Genomic DNA, 12,309 nt, shown 5'->3' on the forward strand with positions numbered 1-12,309 from the left:
GCCTACCTGTAGTATACAAATTTTCATAGTTTTATTGGTTCTCCATACAAACTTTCATCTCTTATTTACTTAACCTTCTTTAACATTGATAGCCTATGTCCTTCTTCTAGGTCCATAAGTTCCCAAACTTTTTGGCCCATTTAGGCAAGATAAAAAAACTTCAACGTCCACCGCCACAAAAAATTATTGAAAACTCGTATTTTTATACTTAACAAAAAAAGTGACAAGGAAAAAAAATAGATAGTTCTGGTTTTTCTTTTCAAATGCGGTAGCACGACCTGAACAGCATCAACCTCCTATTGCTTTCGATGCCCCGGTAGGACTCTTCAGCGCCCACTGGGTAGGAACCACTTTGTCCTAAACTATGTCCTAGGTCCCATCTATCTTTATAACAAAATTTATCAATATTGGTTCAGCGGCTTTCACATGAAAATATATATACAGCGTTACTTTCACATTTATATTACTAGTTCGGATGATAAATGTGTGCAAATGTTTGTTTACAAATACCAACTCCAAGAGGTTCTTACGCATTCTTCTCAGGGGAATCTGCCTTAGCACGTTTGCACACAGAATTCGATTCATGTTCGTTACGAATCCGAGATTATACAAATCTAGAAAACTCGGACCATTTCGGATGTCGCTTGTTCATTAAGTCCCATTCGAATTCGACTAAATAAGAATATGGTTTGTACACCTAGAGATAAAATGATCCCTGTGACATTTTGGACCGTCATTTCTCGGATTCAGAACTGATACGAATCGGACGTAGTGCGCGAGCGCTCTCACGTTTTTGACGATTCTTTCACTTTGTTGGAAAGGGTGTACATTAGCAGTGATCTCATTCAAATTTGAAGAAAATATTCCATCTTTAAGGGTGGCAAATTAGGGGACGAATCTGGTTTATTGGACCACCCTGTTAACCGATTTCAATAAAACTTGGCAAATAGATGTAGTTCCACTTTTGGTTTAATTAAAGTGATGATTTCAAGTATAATTTGCTTACCAATGAAATAAAGATTATTATCTGAGTTTGAGCTCAACTCTAGTACCACCAAGTAGCTGAATTGCGATAATTCTCTAGCAAAAACACCTTTGTTCACTTAATATAAGTGTGATATAATCATTTCCTCCCATTGATAAAACTATAGTGCCCTACAATTGTTTTAATTATTGCAAAAGTATTAACAAGTAACTTTTTGCTTGTGCAAGAATAAAACGTTATTTACAATCGAGATGTCTAGAAAACGGTGGAAGACAATTCTGACTTTCTTGTCATAAACAACGCATTTGCATTTTGGTAACTTTCGGGATATTGACATTTTAAGTTTCTTTTTCATTGATAAATGTCAATTACGCTGAGTTGACTTAACAATATCACAATTAACTTTGGCCCGTGGGGACCCGGTGCCCTTCATCTGTACACACACATCACGTATGTTGCTCTGATCCCACAGTAAGTAGCTAAGGCACTTGTGTAATGGAAATCGGAAACGACGACGGTAACCACAAACACCCAGACCCGAGACAATATAGAAAATGTTGTTTTTTACATTAACCCGGCCAGGGATCAAACCCGGGACGTCAGAGATGGCGACACTTTGAAAACCGGTGTGCCAGCCACTCGCCCATAAACGTCGTCAAAAACTGAAAGTAAATAACATATTAAAAAACCGATTAGAGGGGGTTGTAGATCTCGTGTCGCTTATTCCAGATATGTTTATAACTCAATTTCGCTTAAATATCGATAACGTTGTTTATAACAAGGACGGCAGAATTCTAAGGATTGACGGAGACGCATCGTAATCACAAAATAGGGCTAAAATATTTTGATTGTAAGATGGTTTACTAATAGGTAACTATTTGCCATACAACAATACCAGTTAGCTGGTGTGGAACTTTTTAAATTATTTTTTTAATTTCATTTTGCGTAACCTAGCAAGTACTATCAACGTTAGTTTTGTGTACAAGCAATAATGCTTAGTTGCGGTAATCAACAATTCACATGTTACTACGTTATGGTAGTAAGAACAGCCAGGAGAGCCAGGACCCTATAAGGGCGCCTTCAAACTCGATGATTATAGACGCGCTGCAGTAGCGCCACTGTGGCGCTGCAATCGCGCCACTACTAACTTTCATATAATATTTAGAAGCGCAATTGCAGCGTTACTTTGTGACGCGTACGTTTAGAGCTAGTACACATTTGGCGTTATGAAGCGCGCGCTTTGATAACGTGCGTTTTAAGAACCAAGAAGACCGATTAGGTATACACACACAAACGCGGGCTTCTGGTTGGAGATATATGCACCGCCATTCTGTTGTACATTCGATCGCGCGCTTTCGGCTAGAGTGGACGCAGTGGGACTTGGAGAGCCCCGATTACAAATCTGTCTCGTAATATTGGGTGCACCCAAAATTCAAAAATAATTTTGGGTGTGCGCAATATCACGATACTCTGTCATCGTCTTTTATAGCGACTGTAGAGGAGCCACACACAAGCAATCACTTCCACGTCCTTTTCCAAACTGAGCCAGTGCACAGACTCTACTAACGTTTGTCGAACGCCGAACTAAACGCGCAGTGTATACGCTGCCAACGCGGATTTGACGGAACACCCTACGCCAAATGTGTATTAGCTCTTTGAGTCATAATTAGTGAACTAAAAATTAGTGAAGCGCTACAGACCCGTGCCACATTCGCGCCACTGCAACACTTCTAACAAGCGCCTGATTTGAAGGCGCCCTAAGATGACAATTCTGCGTGAGGTTGGAGACTACACACGATTTCCAAGGGTTGTTACGATTTACGATTTCATTAAAAAAGCTGTAAAATATAGAGTATTATGAGACTCGTACTATTTATCTACTTAAGAACTATAAACTACTATTGACAGGCGTGTCGCTAATCACCCCTATGCACTTTCAAGGGACTTTAGTAAAATGGTTCAGTATATTTTTGTGGTATATACAATTTTCATATCAATTGTAAAATGTTAATTATAGTTTCGAGTCGTAGCACGAAACTCATAGACAAAACCTACCCCTTTATATAAATAAATAATTAACCTTCCCCCAAATTAATTATGGGTAAACTAGCTGCCATTGCATTGTACTACCATCAAAATTGACGCCGTACCTTAAGGGATTTCTTTTGCTAGTTTTTGTCAAATAATAGCATTTAAGGTGTATATTTTTTTAGAAACAAATAATTGTATAATAAAGAACTTCGCTTGCAAAGTTGTTTTGAGACTGTCAACGGTTCAATTTTATTAACAGTATATAATCAGGGTTTGGAGGACCTATTGTTGACTTTAATAGTAATTTTGATTTAGTTACTTAAGTAAAATAGATTAGTAAAGTAGAGTAATGGATCAAAAAATTGCACAATAAAGCAATGAAAAAATAAAAAAAGACTTAAAAATGCACAAACAAGACCATTTAAATTTGGATTGTGTTTAAAAAAAAAGAAAAAAAAACAAAAAAACAAAATCGATTTTTTGCTATCATTCGTTTACAGACGGTTTTGTGAATAGGTACAGAACTTTTTATTTAGAATTACTGTTATACTACGCCTCAAACAAAAACTATAAAATTGTCATAAAAGTGTAGATTACATGATAATTTTCACTAGTTAATTAACCTTTCATGACTATCTAATTTACGATACATAAAAACAAAGCTATAACTTAAATAGTCCACGAACAATATTTAAAAGAACTTGCGTAAATAATCTGTGTTTGTGTTCAACTAACCTACATGAAAAAAGCAATAAAGTAAAAAATACCGTTACTTTCAAATTGCATCCATGTTTGAAAATAGAACAATAAAAAAAACACACTACAATAATATTACTGGCAGCTTAGTAACTATACTGCAAGATGGCATCATGGCACACGTCTTCATAAAGCTTCAATTTTAAAAACAATACCTTATCCACTCGCGTCCACGTCAGGGTACGTATTTTGATTAATACGGGCGAAAGAGATAGGTATATAGATACTTAATACCACCCCCAGAACTCTATTGTGAGGGTTTAAAGTTGTTTTTTGCGTTACGCAATAGTTTCTGAAATAGTGAGTAGGCGTAGTGCATGAAAAGTAGGCAGATGGCGGAAATGAGTAGAGTGGTTGTTGGGTTTTATATTTTGATACTTTTATATCATCATTGCTAACATTTACAATAAAAATCAAAATCTTATTGACAAAAATATATTTATATTATAAAAATATATTAAATATATGAAACTACTGAAATAAAATAAAAAATACACAAACACTACAAGAGGTGACAAGTTAAGTGAATGAATGGTCAGCATAAATAAGTAGGCTATTTAAGCAGTTGCCATCATTACCATTGCTGTTGTTCTGCGGTACTTTATAAAATATAAAAACGCAATGTTCTTATTTCCTGGTATTTGTAACGATCGAAATTAAGTAAATAATTAATAGTTCCACGTATTAAAAATCAAAGCACGAGAAGTAAATTATTTTTAACATTTCAGTCAACGCTAACACATGCAATCTTTAGTCTTCACACAGATATAATTACACGGACAAAATGTGTAGCGCGTGAAATTAATTCCCCCATCGTTATTTGAGTGGCCTCTTAAATTTTTCGAGTCATAACTCGATAGATTGCTTGAAGCAGGTAATGATTAGTTACAACTATTAATTATATATCCGTCAGTGTGTTGAACTATTTCTTAGTTACATAGTAGGATGTGGTTATAAAAGTTTTCAATGTTTAACGGTGAATGACTTCTACATCTACGATTATATCGTATTATGATTTTATTAATTTGAAAAATACCCAATATTCAAGCAATATTCACGTGGAAAATTTTTACAAGAACTGCATGTACTAGCACTGGCTGACAAATAACAAAATGACAATGGATTTTTATTTAGTTTAATTCACATTTAATTAGTAACACTACTAACTAATCTACGGTAATTTCAAATCAACCTCTAAAAATAAACATATACAAATCACGGCGTTCTACTCCACGCATTTATCTAGCCGATCAGTTAAACAGCATATAGGCCGGACAGAAAAGCCTATAGGGGCGGTCCGCAGAGGGTGGAAACCTCGGAAAATTCACGTGAAGTCCCTCCCCCGCGCAACACGTGCCTCAAATAGCCTCAGTAAACGAACGCCTTTACTAATCATTGCTCTATGAAAAAAGAAAGGAAAAACTAAACCGCGCGCGTTTGACGTTTCAAATTTCGTTCGAAAATAGAACGCGGAATTGTGGCGGTGGTGTGGGAATATTCACGTTTGTACTTTTTAATTTTAACTTTTTTCGTGTTCAAGCAGCGGAAATGTTATAAAATGAAAACAGACTGCCTTTGTAGTTTGAGTGTACTATGTTTTTTTAAGAGTGAAATGGAAGGGAACACAACATGAAGCGATTTAATGGTTAGTTGGAGATGGTCTGAAATGTGAAATACACCACTTGTTTTCATTTTGAATTTTTTACGGCAATGTATTTTTAAAGTTACATTACCTCACATAACTTTTGAATTTACTTTAGAACTGGAACAGAAATTGTGTATTAAGCAAATATAATATATACGCCACTGTTTTTTACATTTGATGCTGATAACATCTTGATAGAAACAGTAATAGCGTTTAAAAAATACAGTGGCTCGCTATGTACTTATGTTGTTCAATTCAAATATCGAATCCCCCATGATAATGACCAACAAGGTACTCGGAGAGTTTTCCACTATCCAACTTTAATTATGCAAATTCGAGCTAACTATAAATGTTAGCATAATTGACGCAATCTAATTTGATTGATAAAAATATTCAAATTAATAAAATAGACACCTAATTATCCACTAACAATGGAGACCCCACGACCTTACTTATTTTAAAAACAATTCGGCGACTCTACCTAATCGCTACCGGCTGCATAATGAATTACTTAGAAAAAAAAACTATTGTTCTCGAACATAACGAACGCATTAATAAAAATACTATTCTAAATTCAAACGGGCCATTAACCGGTTCCCACGACCGCCATGTTGGGTCGTCCTCGGCTGCTATTGGTCGAGGCCGCGAGTTTAGAATTAGAATGTTTGAACCCCACCATTTGGCGAGCGGTAAATTATGTGGCCAGTTTTTTTACGTTCCAAGTTTGAAATGGGAGCAGCTGTTCATGGTTCGCTTTTCAAATTGGCATGCTGTCAGCGGCCGTGGACAATGGAATTAGAAAACAAATGACTACGTTGATAGCGAAAATGACAAACAAGCAATTTAAAATTCTATTGGTCTTTTTATTAGTAGGTAATTTTGTATGTCAAACTAGGTTGTTAGTCGAGTGTTTAAAATAACTAACATTGGCCGTCATTGGCCGGTCATGTGATAATTCTAGTAGGAAATATACGTTAATTAAAGTTTGAAATTAATTTACCTACTTCGAATTAGCTAAACAAGGAAGTACCATATTCATTAAAACTAGTTCTTGGTGTTTAGAACAAGCACGTTTAATTCCCAGCCAATTAAGAATACCTATGAAAAAGACCAATGAATAAATGTGAGAGGCAGTATAAAGGTTTCAAGAAGGCCAAAAGTTTGATCTCAACGCGAACTTTATGATACTATACGTTCTAGTAAAGAATGTATGTATAAACATTTCCTTAAAGCTTATAATAAAATGTAAAGTCAAAATTAGACAACTAAATTACATATAGGTAAGCCAATGTTATGATATCACTAAAATAAAGATATCCATGTCAAATCATAAAAAGTTAAAATACCGACTCTATAATAAAACACCTTGGCATATTTATTGGACAAAATTTCTTCTACGAAAACTATATTGATATAATCACGCTTGGGACATAATCGTCTCTAAACAATTGGAAATGAAACTTTTTTTATTATCTAAAATCGTACAGGATATTTGTAGCTGACTCAATGTGAGCCGTGACCATGAGGTCTATGAAGAACCCGAAACTTTGGTTTGTTTGAAAAAAATACATGTGACTTTAGATCCTTTTTTAGATTTCCAATATGTAACTATGGTGAAAACCAAAGTACTCGGAATGTTTAAAGATATTTATGTCGCCTTTCAGTACTCACTTATTTTACTATTTTACTTCAAATTGGTAATATTAATGTGAATTATTCCACTATCACACCGCAGTCGAAAAATAACGAACAAAAACTATAACAAAAAATGGCGACCATTTTTGTAACCTAAACTGCGCTATAGGCAGTTGCCTTGACGTTTCGCTAATCAGGTCCACCTTGAATATTAACCAATGGATTGTTTAGCTCACGTCAACTATGTAACATGTTTACATTTATACATTTTATATTTATTTCTATTAATGCAATACATTTTGCACAAGCGTAGATTATGCTCGTTGTACATTTAGGTAGTAATTTTAATAGAAGTAAAAATTTTTCGTCCTTCGGGACAGGTTAAAACGTCCAATTCGCCATACTGCCAGATCTTAGATTTTAATTTTTCGTCAGTCATTTAATTTTCTGAATTTTTTTACGCGGGAAATCTGACATTTTACAAATTATCGTCGCCATTTTGTTTTTTGTAGTCATTTTAATTGAGGCTATTAGCGCGAAAGTGGTGTAATTCATAATATTTTAATATCTACAGTATTACTTTAAATGATACCAAAGTACATAATCATTATATACTTGGATGCTATTTTCATGAATAAAAAAAAAAATTGTTGATAATAATAATATATGATTACTATAATTATAATATGAATTTGGTTAATTTTAAAATCCTCATTATTTTTTATATTATGTATTCATGCGGTTACGCCACTTTTGCACTGATAACATCATTCTTCATTCTTTTATTTATTTTTGTTTTTACTGCTATGGAATCCTATACTTTTAAATGAAGGAATATTGTGAACCATTCCGTTTTAGTTCCTTTGTGTTTGTTCTTGATAGGTATTACTTTTCAATTTGATAGGAAGTTGGAAATAAAATTATTTTTTCAGGATTTAAGTAGCGTGTTTTTTCAAACAAGCCAACGTTTCAGGCCCTTTACATATTCCATGATTACGGGTAACTAATAGAAAATTGGTAAATTGATATGTATCATTCAGCACTGATTACTAAAATATGTTTTTGAAAATTTCCACTTTTCACAATTGGGCTTCCATTAACATCATAATTATGTACCAATATTTTCTCGATATGCACTCCATATTACATTTTATTATTATTTAATATTTAATACGATATTTAAACTGGTTACTTGTTAAACTAGGAGTTGTCATCGTGACAAAATTACTATCCACTTTTCCAATATACGCATGCTAAAGAATTCTTTTACTTTATGAGAAATGAACAGCGCATGTAATTAAATAAAAAATCATTTTTACCAACATAATTTCTGACTTTATAACCCTTTTAATCTTTATATCCATACTAAACATTGAGGAGTAGCTGTTATAACATAATTAAGAATAAAAGAAAACATTTTTTTCCATGATTCGAAACCATGCATTTTGTTTCATTATGTCGTCCTGATATATCTCTTGTAACAATCAGGAATCGAAGCTTGGACTCTAATTTGGCCAGCTAGCAGCACTAATTACTGTGCTCTTGGCACCATGTAGCAATTAGACATAATTTACGAACAAGCCGTTATTATGCATTATCAATTCATAGAAATTATGTCGGTGAAAATTATTTTCTCATACAATTGCATGCGCTGTTGTATTTTTCATAAAGTAAAAGAATTCTTTAATTTTAACTATTTTTAAATGAGAATTTTGTGAATCTTTTTCTATTTAAAACGGATATTTGACCATTTGTCACTTAGCCTCGTTTTAGTTAGTGGACGGCAGAAGTGGATAGTATTGTTTTCATGATGACAACTCCTAATTCAATAAGTGAGCAGTTTAAAAATCGTATTAAATAATAATAATAGTACATTGTATATTAGGATGGTCATTAAGGAATTACGAACGAGACCATATTAGAACCCCGAAGTCGAAGACTGAGGGCTTTCGGAGTCGAGGTTCGTAATTTCCCCCCGTGAAACATATTAATTTTTTCGTCACACTTGCACGTGAATAGTGCGATTGCATGCAGGGTAACTGCTTTATAATGCTCCAAATAAAACTCCCAGGCCTTTTTTCTTCTCATTATAGCCACGATCGGTAATGAGAAGAAAACAGGTCCTAGGTTAAGTATTTTTGTGTAAATATGGCTTCGAAATTTAAAATAAAGCTGATTATGACAGGGTAGGTTATGCGCAATTTTATGACAAGTCAGCCGAGACCTAAATAATTATAATGTGCCAGACAACCATACCCTGTACCTGGTCTCAAACTGGCGAATTTTCTTTACTCATGACTACCAGCGCTATGGAATTCAATCCGGCGCACTACCTACAATGCACAGCCGACACCTATTCACAAAATTTCAGTTTTTTTTTATAATATCAAGTGACGGGACGAACAAGTCGTGCGCCTGAGGGTAAGCTACACGCCTGTCCATAACAGTTGCAGTGCCACTCAGAGCTTTAAGTCGCCAAGATCTGAGGAGCACTGCCACTGCGCCCGTCACCCTGAGATACCCTTCAAACCCGAAACACAATAACGCTGACATTACTGCTTGGCGGCAGAAATAGGTAAGTAAGCAGTACTTCCCTGGACGAACTCTTTCACAAGGAGCTTTACTGCCACTTACACAGTACTTTCATAATAATTTTGGTAAATTTACAGGCTCTTGGAACTTTCCAGCTTATGTCTCAGGGTGACGGGCGCTGTGCTGTATAAAGCTCTGACGCACGACTTATACGTCCCGTCTCCTGATATAAAAAAAAAAGCAGTGCCTCTACCACAAGTTTAATGTGACAATTCTCGCTAGCGACCGCGTAAATTACTACACAATTTTGTACGGATAATTTATAACATTTTGTATACAAATATTTTACGCGGTCGCTAGCGATAACTGTCGCTGTAATCTCATGATAGAGGCCTAGATCTTCCTACCGTGATACCGAGAAAATTAAAATGACGGAAAAATAACTGATAGATGGCAAATTTTCCTCGACGGCAATTTAATTAATGGTTCATGTGGAAAATGAAGGACAGGAAAATCGGCTTGAATCAAAATTAACTGTTGAATAGTGAACAGTAGATATAATTGCTTGTTTTACGTAATCTGAATTGCAAAAAGGTTATAAGTGACCTTCGCCTTGCGCGGAAATACGTCTTTGTGAATACTAATCAGTACGCGCTGCGCAGGAGTCATGTTTGTTAACGATGGGGAATATATTTTTGGACTTGCTCCTAGCAGGTATATAGTAATATCAGAACTATTCTTGCAAATAAGCCTGGTTTGTGGTATTGAATCGATCGCAGTCGAGGGTATTTTTCGTGGACGTTGGACGATGCGGCCTGTTTCGTCGTCATCCCACCTTTTTATCACCCTTTTCTCTGGTTCCTGGCCACTTACTTTTGAAATTTTTTAATCGTTCTCTAATTGTAACGAAACCGTTGTTCTTTCAGCATATGTTGAACGTTTATCGCAAGGTCACGATAAGGCTCGGTTAGGTTAGGTTAAGTTAGGTTTAAAGGAAAAAAATATGTTCCTCTCTAAATTACTTTCGAGGTTATGAAAACTCGAAAAAACGTTATTTCTGAAAAATGTCATTTCGGACTACTAATAGGTAAGCCGTTCCGTCGTCACTCCCATCAAAACACCTGAAGAGAAAGGACGTGCTTTTCTCTAGTAATTTTCTTTTTGACTAAATATCAAAATTTCTTATATACGTTTTATAACGATGTAATATGTTTGCACATACATAACACATTGTGGAAAAGTTCAAAAAGTCGAAGTCACTGTAAATTGTACCTGATACGCTATGAAATGATAAACCTCTACAAGGACATCATTAAGGCTGTCAAGGCTTCACTACAACCAACAGGACATGCTTGGGAGGTGCGAGAGCTGCGTGACTGACGTTACCATGCCGCATGACGAGAGTCGGAAGAATCTCAGCCTGGCCCACGAAATAACCGACATTTGCGATGTGGTCTCCACTGACACGCACATAGACAACCACAAATTACATTCAAACTCACGAGAGAAATAAATATAGGCCATAGAAATATTTCACCAGGCGGGAATCTAGTCCGTAACCTCTGCGTGACAGACCAGCATAGTAACTGTTCAGGCAAGGAGGCAGTCGTAACGTAATATGAGAACAAGAGCAACGGAATTCATTTTCTTTTGGAATATTTTTAATTCATTATTATGTAGTGTTACGTCATTAAAAACAAACTAAATAAAAAAAAATTAAAAATTAAGAAAAAAAACTTATTTTTTATTTTGTGTAGATATGTGTTAACAAGGCCCAAACTTTCGGCCTAGTTAACGTATATTATGGCCATAATGCGGGTTGGCAATTTCGTGCGTCCATTTAGATATTGAAAATTAAGAATAATCATACATGTATTTTAAATTTTATATACATTTAATATAAAATTTTATGTAAATAAGAATAGTGGTCTTTAGATAAACCTAGATAAACCTTTTAACTAAATATTGTGTGCTTCTTCAACAGAGTCCAGCCTCAGAGTCGGACAGCTCTTCAGTCTCCGGAGCGAAGAGTCCTGCAGCCTCGCAGCCCCTACTCCAACACCTCCAGCTGATGCAGCTGCAGAATCCTCAACTGGCGCAGGTGAGCGCCCCAGAGCAGGACCCGTCAGATCAGGCCTTGCAGCAACAAATTGAGCTATTTCGCCTCATGCAGAACCCACAGGCTTTGGCTCAGGTAAGAATGGCCGTCCTAGGGTTGACCGAGATGTAGCAGCACGTGATGACCGCAATGACTCCGTCTTAATTTTGAGTATTGTTAACATTAAAACTGTTTATATACTGGATTGGAACTCGTTACTAATTCGTTAATTACTTAACGTACCCTTGGCAAAATAAAGACATTTAATGTGATGTGATCATACGTCAAAGGTATTTATCAAGTCAGATACGGAAAGAATACTTATTTATGTATTTATTTGCAAACTTTACAACTTTTTAAATTCGATTTATATTCTTAAATCACAAACTTACTTATAGCTAACCATTTACAAAGTTTGTCATTTAAATATACAATACATTTAGTTACATTAAATTTCAAATAAATTATGCCAAAATGAAGTCACGGGAAACAATTAGTAGTAAAAGAATAAAATCAAGAAAATTACAATAATTAACGATATGATACTTGACAAACTATAGTTGCAAGCACAGTATGCACATGTGTGTGTGTGTGTGTGTGTGTGTGTGTGTGTGTGTGTGTGTGTGT

The 12,309-nt window shown here is 35.2% G+C and overlaps 1 protein-coding gene across 3 annotated transcripts in view; it reads left to right on the forward strand.

The window, feature by feature from the left end:
* Positions 1-12,309, forward strand: part of LOC113232554 (mushroom body large-type Kenyon cell-specific protein 1) — a 285,145-nt gene that overhangs the window by 248,939 nt on the left and 23,897 nt on the right. For 2 of the 3 annotated variants that reach the window (XM_026467322.1, XM_026467324.1), the window contains one exon: positions 11,569-11,778. In XM_026467322.1, coding sequence (XP_026323107.1) covers positions 11,569-11,778 — 210 coding nt within the window. The remainder of the gene's footprint in view (positions 1-11,568; positions 11,779-12,309) is intronic. The other variant, XM_026467323.1, reaches the window with a different exon arrangement.

This window comes from Hyposmocoma kahamanoa, unplaced genomic scaffold (assembly GCF_003589595.1).
Source record: "Hyposmocoma kahamanoa isolate Upper Pololo Valley unplaced genomic scaffold, ASM358959v1 76, whole genome shotgun sequence".
Lineage (NCBI taxonomy): Eukaryota > Metazoa > Arthropoda > Insecta > Lepidoptera > Cosmopterigidae > Hyposmocoma > Hyposmocoma kahamanoa.